Source organism: Phalacrocorax carbo, chromosome 4 (genome assembly GCF_963921805.1).
Source record: "Phalacrocorax carbo chromosome 4, bPhaCar2.1, whole genome shotgun sequence".
In the NCBI taxonomy this organism is placed as follows: Eukaryota; Metazoa; Chordata; class Aves; order Suliformes; family Phalacrocoracidae; genus Phalacrocorax; species Phalacrocorax carbo.
In genome coordinates this window covers 60,150,033-60,161,653 of record NC_087516.1, presented here as the reverse complement: position 1 = coordinate 60,161,653, position 11,621 = coordinate 60,150,033, and the positions used below count along the sequence as shown (strand labels likewise).

At 64.2% G+C, this 11,621-nt stretch overlaps 3 protein-coding genes across 13 annotated transcripts; all 3 read right to left on the bottom strand.

Annotated features, from left to right (window-relative positions):
* Nucleotides 1-593: 593 nt before the first annotated feature.
* On the bottom strand, nucleotides 594-3,084 carry LOC104045298 (sulfotransferase 1B1). Of its 2 annotated transcripts, none has more exons than XM_064450151.1 (8): nucleotides 2,847-3,084; nucleotides 2,221-2,372; nucleotides 1,878-2,006; nucleotides 1,679-1,776; nucleotides 1,377-1,503; nucleotides 1,193-1,287; nucleotides 936-1,116; nucleotides 594-861 (listed from the first exon to the last, which is right to left on the bottom strand). In XM_064450151.1, exons 2-8 carry the CDS (start codon nucleotides 2,366-2,368, stop codon nucleotides 749-751), a joined length of 891 nt encoding a protein of 296 aa, XP_064306221.1. In that variant the 5' UTR covers nucleotides 2,369-2,372; nucleotides 2,847-3,084; the 3' UTR covers nucleotides 594-748. The 2 variants fall into 2 exon arrangements, with proteins under 2 accessions (XP_064306221.1, XP_064306222.1); XM_064450152.1 differs by having other exon boundaries at nucleotides 2,221-2,369; nucleotides 2,847-3,083.
* Nucleotides 3,085-3,455: 371 nt separating this feature from the next.
* On the bottom strand, nucleotides 3,456-7,653 carry LOC135313132 (sulfotransferase 1B1-like). Of its 10 annotated transcripts, XM_064450144.1 has the most exons (11): nucleotides 6,608-7,653; nucleotides 6,410-6,500; nucleotides 6,038-6,125; nucleotides 5,815-5,937; nucleotides 4,968-5,184; nucleotides 4,653-4,781; nucleotides 4,426-4,523; nucleotides 4,204-4,330; nucleotides 4,022-4,116; nucleotides 3,765-3,945; nucleotides 3,456-3,690 (listed from the first exon to the last, which is right to left on the bottom strand). In XM_064450144.1, the coding sequence occupies exons 5-11, from the start codon at nucleotides 5,179-5,181 to the stop codon at nucleotides 3,578-3,580; spliced, it is 957 nt and encodes a 318-aa protein (XP_064306214.1). In that variant the 5' UTR covers nucleotides 5,182-5,184; nucleotides 5,815-5,937; nucleotides 6,038-6,125; nucleotides 6,410-6,500; nucleotides 6,608-7,653; the 3' UTR covers nucleotides 3,456-3,577. The 10 variants fall into 10 exon arrangements, with proteins under 10 accessions (XP_064306214.1, XP_064306218.1, XP_064306220.1 ...); XM_064450148.1 differs by lacking the exons at nucleotides 6,038-6,125; nucleotides 6,608-7,653 and having other exon boundaries at nucleotides 4,968-5,119; nucleotides 6,410-6,501; XM_064450150.1 differs by lacking the exons at nucleotides 6,410-6,500; nucleotides 6,608-7,653 and having other exon boundaries at nucleotides 4,968-5,119; nucleotides 5,815-5,865; nucleotides 5,906-6,378.
* A 128-nt stretch (nucleotides 7,654-7,781) lies between these two features.
* On the bottom strand, nucleotides 7,782-9,710 carry LOC135313133 (sulfotransferase 1 family member D1-like). Its single transcript, XM_064450153.1, has 7 exons — nucleotides 9,206-9,710; nucleotides 9,008-9,133; nucleotides 8,803-8,900; nucleotides 8,581-8,707; nucleotides 8,388-8,482; nucleotides 8,124-8,304; nucleotides 7,782-8,002 (listed from the first exon to the last, which is right to left on the bottom strand). The coding sequence occupies exons 1-7, from the start codon at nucleotides 9,348-9,350 to the stop codon at nucleotides 7,890-7,892; spliced, it is 885 nt and encodes a 294-aa protein (XP_064306223.1). The 5' UTR covers nucleotides 9,351-9,710; the 3' UTR covers nucleotides 7,782-7,889.
* Between the last annotated feature and the right edge of the window lie 1,911 nt (nucleotides 9,711-11,621).

Below are 11,621 nucleotides of genomic sequence, written 5' to 3'. Positions count from 1 at the left end.
GGGACCCGCCATACCTGATGGGCGATGTGGCTGCAGGGAGACCGGCACAGCATAACAGCTTCCACGTCTCTGGGAGCAGAGCGGCACAAAAGCAACGGGCAAATCCTCCTTTTGCCTCCAGCTTCGTCGCTCCTGGGTGGAACGATTGGTTCCAAGCTCCCCAGGCTGCACCCATCCCCTGGCCACCCTGGGGCTGGTTTGGTTCCCATCCCGCTCACCTCCTCTCTTCCACATGGCCCCAGAAGCGAGGCAGGAGCATGGCTGTCAGCGTGCCCTGTCCTGCCCCGTCCCCCTGCAAAGTGTGACATCAGCAGGGTGGATGTTGAGGTAGGAGGCGGTGGGTTCGGGACCTTTGTTAGCCCTGGCCATGGTAGAGGTGCGCATGTGGAAGCTGCCAACAACTTTTACTCATCATGTGCTGGAAATGCCTCTGTACTGTGGACTGGCTTTATTTTTCCTCAAAAAAAAAAAGCCACACAGGCATATCCCTACACATGCCCTGGGTGGGCAAGGTGGGGCTGGGGCAGTGTGAGGTGGGATGAGGCTCTGCAGCACTTTGCAGCAGTGCAGCAGCTTTCACACAGGTGCAAATCTGGGAGGAAGACACAGAAATAAAACTCTTTATTTCTGCAAAAGTCCCTCGGCGTGGGAAAACCGTTGAGATGCAGGCCTGTGGGAGCAGTGCTGGAGCTGCTGCTGGGGAGTGGGATTGGTGGGGCGCAGCTGGGGGGCATGTGACGGCGCTGTCTCAAATCTGGGTGCGGAAGCGCAGGTCGGTACCCGACATCTTCTGCACATAGTCCTGGTCAAAGCGCTCGCTCTGGGCCACAGTGAAGTGGTTCTTCCAGTCTCCAGTGGTGCCTGGGAATGGGCAAGATGGGGCTCAGCAGGGGCCAGGGGGGACAATGCACCAAGAACCCCGCGGGGTTGCTCACCTTTGCGCATGAAGGGGGAGATGCCCTGGTCCATGAGGTGGGAGGGCACCATGCTGTAGTTGGTGGTGGGGTTGTCCCGCATGGCCTCGAAGGAGGTGTGTTGGGTGATAGCGTCCAGCGCTGCCTCCGGCAGCTCCCGTCCCAGGAACCGGGCCACCTTGGCAATCTCCCGGCGGAGGTCCTGCAGGGGACAGGCTGATCCTCACCCCTCCTGCCACCCCCCAGGCCCCACGCCACCATCCACCCTGGCCCCTCACCTCCTTTAAGTCCTCGTAGAAGAGGTAGAGGATGGGGTGATCTTTCCTCCGCTCCCAGTAGTCCTTGACATGGTCGTACCAGGAGCCATATGCCACTGTGTGGGGAGAGCAGCCAGGAGGGTGTCAGTGGTGGGGCTGGAGGAGGGATATGGGGTGACCCCCCCAGAGGGCTGCCCTGTCTCACCCCTGCCAGCCATGAACTTCTCCAGGTACTGGGCCCACGTCCCAGGATGCGGCTGGAACTTGTTCATCAGGTCAAAGTGGTAGTAGGAGACAGCCACGTCCTTGGCATTGCGCCCCACGTATATCATCTGCAGAGGGGCCATGGGGTACAAGGGGCAGCCCCAGCACCCCCAACAGTGGAGATACTCCAGCCCCTAGGGCTCCGAACACCACTTAGGATGCTGGAGGGAGCAGCAGGGGGTCCTGTCCTAGGAGAACGGGGGCTGCAATGCCCCTGGGGCAGAGCCCAGGGTTGGGGGTTACCTTGCAGCCGTTTTCCCAGAAGGACTTGGGCAGGATATGTGTGGGCAGGTGGGTCTTCACCACGCGGGGTGAGGGCATGTTGGCCAGCAGGTCCGTCCCTGGGGAACCACAAAACACATCGCCAGTGGGCCCTTGGCAGAGTCCCCCTGGGCTCAGCCCTCTGTGGTGTGCCCACAGCGAAGCCCCCATGCCCTGCTACCTGCCGGCATCTCCCCGAGGGCAGAGAACTCCAGCATGGGCACCCTCTTGGTGATGATGTCCCGCTTGCACTTCTCGGGGTCGCCGCCTTGCAGGATCATGTCCACGATCTCGGTGACCCAGGTGGTGCCTGAGGAAAGCAACCCACCAAGGGGGCATCCAGGGGGCTTAGCACTGACAACCCCCCGGACCTTGACTGGGCACCATGGGGGTGAAGGGAGGTCCTGCATGGCTCTGTCCTGACAGCCCCGAATGTGCTGTGTCTCCCCAGGCAGCAGGTCCCAGCGGTACAACACGCTTGCCCACCTGGTACCACCACATCTGGTGGGCTTGGGGATGCTCACCGGATTTGGGGAAGGTGACCACCACGATGTCCTCGGGACGGCTCTGGAAGGTGTCAATCCGCTCCCAGTCCTGGGCGAAGGCGCAGACCATGGGGATGCCGTGCACCGTGCGCCAGGGCTGCCGCAGGTAGGTGTCTGCATCAGCCATCCTGCTGGGGACAGGAACGTGTAGAGGACCTGTCTGGTGAGGGGTGTCCCCTTTGCTCTCCCAGGGCAGCTGCTGGCCAGAGCACCATGGGCACCTGGAGCCGTGCCTGCCCCAGGGAGCAGCAGTGACGCCACCAGTGCAGGGACCAGAGGTCACCACAGCCCTGCTGCTGTGCCTGCCGCTGGGGACAGGGGTCCCATCTGCTGGGGAGCCCACCCCATGACCCCATCAGGGCTGGGTGTGCCTGTGGGGTGCTGGTGTCACCCAGGCCAGGCACTTCTCCCCTTCCTCATTACCCCAGGGGAGCAGGGAAGCAGGTCCCTGGGGTTATTGCAGCAGTCCTGAGCCCAGGGGGAGGTTTAGGGGTGCTGCACCCCAAAGTACCCCAAACCCACCACCCTGGACCCCGCAGCATGCAGCCCTGAGCAGCTGAATGTGGGCAGGGCACCCACAGGGCGCCCCGGGGCACCCGGCTCACCTAACACCGTGTCGCTCTGCGCTGGGAGGGTGACACCAGGGAGGTGACAGCAGGAGGGTGACGCCGAGAGGGTGACAGCAGGAGGGTGACGCCGAGAGGGTGACAGCAGGAGGGTTACGGTGGGAGGGTGGCAGCAGGAGGGTGACACTGGGAGGTCAGGGAAACACGGGGTCCGCAGCAGTTTTTACGGGGAGGAGAAGGGAGGAGGCAGGGCGGGCGAGGGCAGCAATGTTTGCCTGCGCTGCAGCTGCCGGGAGGGAGGAGCAAGCATGGGGAGAAGCCGGCAGCCACTGGTCTCCTGCTGGGGCCCCAGCAGGCATCTCCAGCACTACTGGACCCGCTCCCCACCCACAGGTCCCAGCCTCTGTCCCGCCACATGGGGACAGGGAGGCCACCTCTCACTGCCTGCACCCAGCCAGCACCTTCCCCACATGCGGTTTTGCCAAAATCCTCTGCGGTCCCGTGAGCTGCTGGCAGCAATCCCCCTGCCACAGCAGCCGACGCAATGTGGGGTGGCACCAGCTCGCCTCCAACCCGAGGAGAGGCCAGCAGCTCTGGGGGGATGGCTGGGTTGGGGTCAGCACAGGCACAGGTCAGTGAGCATCCTGGTGGGGGATCAGGGAGGGCATTTTATTTCTCTTCAGCAGTGCCAGGAGAGGGGAAGGAGTCGCGGGTGCAGCAGCAGTGCCATTGGCATATGCCGGATTTGGGGGCTGTTCAGTGGTGCCTCCTCAGATCTGGGTGCGGAAGCGCAGGTCGGTACCCGACATCTTCTGCACATAGTCCTGGTCAAAGCGCTCGCTCTGGGCCACAGTGAAGTGGTTCTTCCAGTCTCCAGTGGTGCCTGGGAATGGGCAAGATGGGGCTCAGCAGGGGCCAGGGGGGACAATGCACCAAGAACCCTGCGGGGCTGCTCACCTTTGCGCATGAAGGGGGAGATGCCCTGGTCCATGAGGTGGGAGGGCACCATGCTGTAGTTGGTGGTGGGGTTGTCCCGCATGGCCTCGAAGGAGGTGTGTTGGGTGATAGCGTCCAGCGCTGCCTCCGGCAGCTCCCGTCCCAGGAACCGGGCCACCTTGGCAATCTCCCGGCGGAGGTCCTGCAGGGGACAGGCTGATCCTCACCCCTCCTGCCACCCCCCAGGCCCCACGCCACCATCCACCCTGGCCCCTCACCTCCTTTAAGTCCTCGTAGAAGAGGTAGAGGATGGGGTGATCCTTCCTCCGCTCCCAGTAGTCCTTGACATGGTTGTACCAGGAGCCATATGCCACTGTGTGGGGAGAGCAGCCAGGAGGGTGTCAGTAGGTGACAGCACCCTACAGGGTCCCCACACGCACCCACAGGTGCCCTGTCTCACCCCTGCCAGCCATGAACTTCTCCAGGTACTGGGCCCATGTCCCAGGGTGTGGGTGCAGCTTGTTCATCAGGTCAAAGTGGTAGTAGGAGACAGCCACATCCTTGGCATTGCGCCCCATATATATCATCTGTGGAGAGCTTGGTGACACATGTGGTCCAGTGGGGCAGGTCCTCACCTTACCTCTGCTGGGTCTCTCCAGGTGTGTCCCCTCCAGCCTGTTACCTTGCAGCGGTTTTCCCAGAAGGATTTGGGCAAGATGTGAGCTGGGATGTGGGTCTTGATGATGCGAGGTGATGCCATGGCCTCCAGCTGCCTCGTGCCTGCAAAGGAGATTTCCCACCAGACCACTCCCGCCGCTGGCAGGGTGTCCCCCCACAAAACCAAGCCTGCCCTCCATCTGGCACCTTCTGGCCCCCGCTGCCCCACACCGCTCCTTGCCACCCTACTACCTGCTGGCATCTTCCCGGGTACAGCAAACTCCAGCATGGGCACCCGGTTGATGATGGCATCCTGCTTGCATTTGTCAGGGTCACCACCTTTCAGGATCATGTCCACGATCTCACTGACCCACGTAGTGCCTGGCAAGGAGAGGTCAGGCATCCAGCTGGCACCATTGCCACCGGTGCCCCATCCTGGGCACCAGAGCAGCGCTGTCCACCAGCATTGCCTTTCGGCATTCCCCCCAAGTCCCAGCCTGGGGGGGGCTGCAGGGTGGTGCCTCCCTTCCTAAGTGTGGCCCCTTTTTGGTGTCTGGGCACACTCACCGGATTTGGGGAAGGTGACCACCATGATGTCCTCAGGACGGCTCTGGAAGGTGTCAATCCGCTCCCACTCCTGGGCGAAGGCACAGACCATGGGGATGCCGTGCACCGTGCGCCAGGGCTGCCGCAGGTAGGTGTCTGCATCAGCCATCCTGCTGGGGACGGGGATGCGTGCGGGGGGCTGACAGGCAGCGGGAGCATCACAGGACCACCTCATCCCCTGGGGTCCCCAAAATCCCTGCTGAGCCCAACCATCCCAGCCACAGGAAGAAAATCATCCCTTGCTTGCTGGCATCCCAGGAGGTGGCACCTTCTTCCCGTGGGGATTTTGGGGGCCAGCTGGTGGAACAGGAAGCGTGGAGGGGCAGAGCCAGTCCCGGGGGTCTTGGGTCAGTGCAGGCAGTGGGCAGCTGCCCATACCAAGCTGGCACCAGTATTCTTGTCGGGTAAAATCTCACAGGGGCTTTGCTGTCTGGGGTTTCAGGCTGCTTTCTGCCCCCTGCCCCAGCTCTCTGTTGCACCACAGCATAGGGAAGCCCTGCTTGGGTGTGCTACATGAGGGTTTGAAGGAGATGGGAAGGGTGAGTGGGGGTCACAGGCCTCTCCCCAGGAAACCTTTCCACCTGCTGGCCGGGACAGAAACACTGGAGATGCGGCTGCAAAACCCACACACTGTGATTTTTGGAGAGCAACCAGAAATCCATCTCCCAGGGGCTTGTGGGGATACCGAGACCCTCCAAGCCCCCTACGCCTCCCACCCCACCCACCCCGTGCAGGCCCTCCGCTTGTGAGGCTGGGGCACCCCAAAACAGTCCAAGCCCCTAGACCACGGCCAGGGTCTCTCTGTTACCTGCCTCTTCGTTGAGCGCTCCAGCAGGGAGGAGGCAAACCTTTGCCCACAGCCTGGGGGGTGGGGGATTTGTTATTTTCCCTTCCCTGGGTGGAAGACAGAGGCACAGGGAGGCGCCTGGGGCTGTGGGAGGTTGGGGGACATCATTAGGGAAGGGACCCGGAGCAACCTGGTCCCAGCGCTCTGGAGGGAGGAGTGTAGGAAAGGGACAGTCCCCAGATACCTGTGGTGAGCTGTGCCGTGCTCAGCACCCCCTCCCACCCCGTAAAGATACAGATGGCAGGGGGAAGAATCACCGCTTCACCCTCCGCCTGCAGAGGCAAACACAGGGAGGAAATCCCAACCCACGTCCCGCGGGTCTGAACATCACATTGTCCTGATCCAGCAGTCACTCCTGTGGATGTCCCCGGCTTCTTGCTCCAGCACAGGGCTCACTAGCAGGATGTGGGGGTCAGGTTTTGGTCACCCCCACCCCCACAAGGCACTCGACTATGGGTCCAAAGTTTGCCGGGTTGCAAAGCATGATTGCAGCCGATCCCGTGCTTCTGGGAAAAGGATTTAAAGGCGCCAGTGGTGGTGAAATGCTCCTCCTTACCTGCTTCCCACCAGCGAACATGAACCAGGAGGAGTGGGGAGGGCAGAAGAGATGGCAGCTGGACAGGGGGTGCAGCTTGCTTGTTTGCAACCTAGAGAAAAACGCCCCGATTCATCCCCAGGCTAAGCTCCTGGTGGGGCAAGACACGCCATGTCGGGCGTTTGGGAGTTCTGCAGGCAGGGAAATGTCTGCGCGTACAAATCCTGCAGACAAAGCCAGGAGCTGCGGACGCTCAGAGATCTCCATCGGCATCTCAATAAATATGTGGAAAGGGTTTCTTTCTGTGGGAGAGCTCTCCTCATAGTGCCGCTGCCCTTTATGAGCTGGATCTGGGTTGCATCTGTCTGGGGACGAAACAACCCCACAAGACTACCTTGCCAAACAGCTGCAATATTGGAAACTTGTCATGGTTTAACCCTAGCTGAATGTCCCCCCCTTCCTCCTTCTTCCCCCAGCTGTGTATGCTGAGCATGACGCCATATGGTGTGGGATGTCCCTTTGGTCAGTTGGGGTCAGCTCTCCCGGCTGTGCCCCCTCCCAGCTCCTTGTGCACCCCCAGCCTGCTCGCGGGTGGGGTGGGGTGAGGGGCAGAAAAGGCCTTGACCCTGTGCAAGTCCTGCTCAGCAGTAACTAAAATATCCCTGTGTTATCAACACTGTGTTTTCAGCACAAACTCAAATTTGAACAAGCCTCACACTAGCTACTATGAAGAAAATTAACTCTATCCCAGCACAAAAGTCAAGAACAGGCTGGAAACAGAATGTACCTGGCGAATTTGGGTCTCCAAAGCAAACCCTTGCCACTAGTTGGACGGGGACTGGTTTTCTCCAGCCTCCCTAAACAAGGGCTCAGCGCAGCCGAAGGTTGCAGGGTGGGTTTCCCATCTGGCAAGGATGGTGATGTTGCTGAGCATGGCAATACGCCGGCAGAGAGGTGTTTCCCTTTGTCTTTGCTCCAGAAACCACAGGCTGACAAGCTCTGGCTGGGCCAGGAGCCTGGGGCGAGCCCCACCACCGCCCGCTCTGTCAAGGAACTTGTCACGACCCAGAGGCACGAAAGCTCCTGTGCACACAACAGCTGCGGGGGCAGCGGGTTCACCGTCGCTTTGGGGTTTTTCCACTCTTCGCCAATCTTTGCTCCTTCTGGATGCTGTGGTAGGATGGGGCTGGGGCCGCCCAAAGTGTCGGGGGCCAGTGGTGGTTTTTGGGAGGGTGCCCACCCCTGGTGATGCCTGATCACCACCAGCTAAAAACGCACTGCGTACTCCCACCCTCCCGCCCACCAAGCATGGGGGTGCCCCTGGCCACTGCCTGGGATTCAGGGGGGTTCAGGCCCCCAGCCTTTCCCCGCAGGCAATGGCTCACCCTCCGGTTATCCCACTTTATTGCAGGGGAAAAAGCAAATCGGTGCGAGGAAGCTCCATCCAGACCCACCCTCCCCGCCGGGGGAGCAGTGGCCCCCAGGAAGGGCGATGAGCCCCTCACACCTCCATCTGGAAGTGGAGGTCGGAGCCTGCCATCTGCTCCCTGTAGTGCTGGTCAAAGCGCTCATTCTGGGCCACAGTGAAGTGGTTCTTCCAGTCCCCAGAGATTCCTGGGGGCAAGAAAGCAAGCGTGGCAAATCCTGATACCCCCAAAATATTTGCAGCCACAGATGGGTGCAATACAGCCTGGGGACACCCCTCCCACGTCCTCCACTGCTGGCTGAACCCCACCTTTCCGGAGGAAGGGGGAGAGGCTGTGGTCCATCAGGGTGGTGGGCATGGTCTCATAGTTGGCGGCAGGGTTCTTCCTCATCTCCTGGAAGGAGGTGTGGTGGAGGATCCTCGCAACCATCCCCTCCGCCACCTCCTTGCCGAGGAACCGCAGGATCTTCTGCACCTCCTGCCGCGGGTCCTGCGGGGAGGCTGATATGAGGAGGCTGCCAAAAAGGCTGGGGGTGGGCAGCCAGGGCGTCCTCCCCTCTGTCCCACCCTCACCTTCTTCATGTCCTCATAGAAGAGGTAGAGGAGCTGTTTCTCCTGCTTCTTCTTCCACCAGCCCCGCACATGCTCGTACCAGGATCCATAGGCCACTGTAGGATGTGGTCAAGGGGTCAGCCAAAAAGCAGGGCGGTGGGGTTGCCCTCCATACTGGTGTTTTGGGGTGGGCACCCTGGGGCTCAGCACCCACCTTTGCCAGCCATGAAGGTCTCCAGGAACTCGCTCAGTGTGCCGGGGTGGGGGTGCATCTTGGCCATGTGGTAGAAGTAGTAGTAGGAGACGACGACATCCTTGGGGTTGCGGGCCATGTAGATGACCTGGGGACAGGGGAGGATGCGGTTGGGGGGTGCAGAGTGGAGCCCCCTCCCTGCCACTCGGACAGGGAAAGAGTCGGGGGGCACCACGGTGTTACCTTGCAGTCGTTGTCCTGGAAGGAGGTGGGGAGGAGCTGGACCGGGAGGTGGGTCTTCACCAGACGCGGGGATGGGGTTTTCTCCAGCAGCTCGACGCCTGTGCCACCGTGAGCTTAGCGGTGTGAGCCCCAGCACCCTCACCCCGACCCTGGCTTAGCCCCTTCCCCACTCGGCCCAGGGGGGCTGCCGGGTCAGGGGACTCACCGCTCTGCAACCCAGGGGCCTTCATTTCCAGGAAGGGCACCCGGTTGAAGATGGCATCCCGTCGGCACTTCTCCACATCGCCGTCGTGGTAGATCATGTCCAGGATCTCGCTCAGCCACGTCGTGCCTGCAGCACGGGGACAGCGTTGGAAGGGCTGGCCTCACCCCACCCCCCTGCACCCTTCCCAGGGCCGCTCACCCGATTTGGGGTAGGTGGCGATGAGCAGGTCATCCGGCCGGGCTTGGAAAGCCTCCACCTGCGGCCAGCCCTCGACGAAGCACTTATAGAGGGGGATGCCATGGAGGCTGCCCAGCTCCTGCCTGGCCGCGTCTTCCCTCCCCATGGCGGCAGCGGGGCCCCGCGGCGGTGGCTCGCCCTCGCTGCCGGCGGCCGCCGCGACCTTGGCACCGGCTGGATCCTGCGGCGGGACCGTGCCCGGGGGGCGGCGCCCGGTGAGGCGAAGTCCGCGCCCATCACGTGCGGCGGAGGCGTTGGCCGTGCCACCGCCGCGAAGCCTCCGCTGCCGGCCGTGTGCCAGCGCCAGGCCGCCGCGGGCCGGGAGCGGGCCGCGGCCGCGCTCCTCCCCCTGCTTCGGCCCCTTCCTTGGGGGCCACGGGGCTTCGGGGGCGCCGGGCCAGCTCTGCCACCCGGGGAACCCCGCCGCCGGCCGCACTGCCGCGGTCCCCGGGAGCCCCGCCGCCCCCCCGCGAGCGGTAACGGTTAACGAGAGCCGGCTGGGCCGGGGGCGCGGGGGGTGGGGGGGTGGGGGGGGTGGCGCAGGTTTAAAGGGCCAACAGCCCAGGCGTGGGGCGGTTCTGGGGTGCGCGTCCCCCAGCAGGCTTGGGGGGAGCCTGTGGGGCGCCCACGACCCCAGTCCACGTTGGTCACCGGGAAGCGACGGGCGGAGGGGGCCCCGTTACAGGCGGGTACGTGCGGGAGGGGCCCGGCGGGGCGGGCAATAGCGGCGGGGGCGGGAGGGAGGGAGCGGGAGCGGCTCGTGCCCGGGCGCGGCCGCGGTGTCACCGGCGCCGACCTGCGGCCGCCAGGGGGCGCCGCCGCCGCGGGAGCGGGCCCGGGCCCGGCGCGGGGTCCCGGCTCCGGGCGGGCCGGGGCTGCTTCCCGGCCGCGGCTGCTCCCGCTGCCGCCGCCTCTCCCCGCCCGGGGTCCGGGACGGGGGAAACTGGGACAAAACCGGCGAAAAGTGGGTCAAACCGGGGGCGCCTCCCCCTCCTCCCCCCGCTCTCCGGTGCCGGAGCTGGGCACCCACCGCTGCCCCTTCGGTGCCGCCTGAAGTTCAGGCCCAGGCCCTGCCCCTCCCCTCGGTGCGGGACCCCCCGCGGGGGCCCGGCGGGTTTCGGCACCCACCCCCTGGGCCCCCTCTCGGGGGGCGGCAGCTGCAGCCCGGCCTTTGGGGCCGGGGGTCCCCGACAGCTCCCGGTTCCCACCACGGGATGAGCCCCAGCTCCATCAGCTCCCGGTGCCGGCTCCCGGCCGTGCGCCCTGGGGGAGGAGGGGGCCCGGCGGGGCTGGGGGTCTCCCGGGGTGGCCGGTGACCCCTCCTGCCGCCGGGCTCCCTCCGCCCAGCTGGTTTCTTCTCCCCAGCTCTTTCCCGGAGCAGCTGCCGGAGCCGGGGAGAGCTGGAACCAGCGCGTGTGGGAGCTGCCGCTGGGGAGCGCTGGGGCTCGCTGGGGTTCAGCCCCTCGGCCCTGCCCAGCACCACCCTCGCAGGGGCTGCCCGAGGGCCGGGGCCGGCAGCATCCCGGGATCGGCCCCGGCTCCCGCGGCCCCACCGGTGACACGGCGAAGCCGGGCTGGCCGCGCACGGGCACCCACGGCCGCCCTGGTGCCGCGGCCGCTCGGGAGGTTGCCGGTGGCCGTGCCGAGGCCTGGGAAGGCTCATCCCGGCGCCGGGGCGGGGAGGACGTGCCCGGTGAGGGGAGCGCCCCGAGGGGTGACTGAGCGGGGCCCCCAGTGATGGAAGGGTGGGCAGTGGTCATGGGCATGGCCCCAGCCGTGGGAGCAGGGCACTGGGGCTGCCGAGCCCCGGGGGTGCCAGGATTGAGTAGGTGTGAGTGAGCCAGGTCTGGCTGGAGCTTGGGGAACAGTTTTGTGCTCGGGACACTTTGGCCTTGCCCTTTGCCCTGCCAGCGGGGCGACCAAGGGACAAGGAGGGCAGGTATGGTGCCAGCCCCAGCCCGGGAGCTGCTGGTCATCGGTCTGTGCAGCTGCTGCTGCACGGGGTGGGTGGGTGTTCAGCCAGATCCTGCCACAGTCCCAGGGAGAAATAGGATGTTTTTGGATGTTTCTCCTTCTCCTCCCGTTGCGGGTGCGCAGCACCAAGGACCTGCTGTTGAAAGCCCCAGCAAGGGGGCCAGGAAGAGCTGCCTGTGCCCAGGAGGCAACAGAGTTTGCAGGGGCAGCAGCTCCGGGGGCTCTTTGGGCCATGTCATGCCACCAGGAGTTCCAACTGTCCCACTTCTCTCCCTGTGCAGGGATGGATGGACAGAGATGCCCCAGCCATGCCAAGAGCCATCTATGCTGGAGAGATCCGCATGGGGTGTGGAGTCTCCAGGAGGAAGCCAGGCTGCCTGCTCCAAGGACGATGCTGCTGCCC

Coding starts and splice junctions, on each gene's coding strand:
- LOC104045298 (XM_064450151.1), bottom strand. CDS start 2,368: ATGGCTGATGCAGACACCTACCTGCGGCAGCCCTGGCGCACGGTGCAC. Junction 1,777..1,877: donor CCTCGGGGAGATGCCGGCAG/GTAGCAGGGCAT, acceptor GTGGTTCCCCAG/GGACGGACCTGCTGGCCAAC. Junction 1,504..1,678: donor TCTGGGAAAACGGCTGCAAG/GTAACCCCCAAC, acceptor GCCCCTCTGCAG/ATGATATACGTGGGGCGCAA.
- LOC135313132 (XM_064450141.1), bottom strand. CDS start 6,181: ATGTTCAGACCCGCGGGACGTGGGTTGGGATTTCCTCCCTGTGTTTGC. Junction 4,331..4,425: donor TCTGGGAAAACCGCTGCAAG/GTAACAGGCTGG, acceptor AGCTCTCCACAG/ATGATATATATGGGGCGCAA. Junction 4,117..4,203: donor GAAGTTCATGGCTGGCAGGG/GTGAGACAGGGC, acceptor CTCCCCACACAG/TGGCATATGGCTCCTGGTAC.
- LOC135313133 (XM_064450153.1), bottom strand. CDS start 9,350: ATGGGGAGGGAAGACGCGGCCAGGCAGGAGCTGGGCAGCCTCCATGGC. Junction 9,134..9,205: donor CGCCACCTACCCCAAATCGG/GTGAGCGGCCCT, acceptor CCCGTGCTGCAG/GCACGACGTGGCTGAGCGAG. Junction 8,901..9,007: donor GGCCCCTGGGTTGCAGAGCG/GTGAGTCCCCTG, acceptor ACGGTGGCACAG/GCGTCGAGCTGCTGGAGAAA.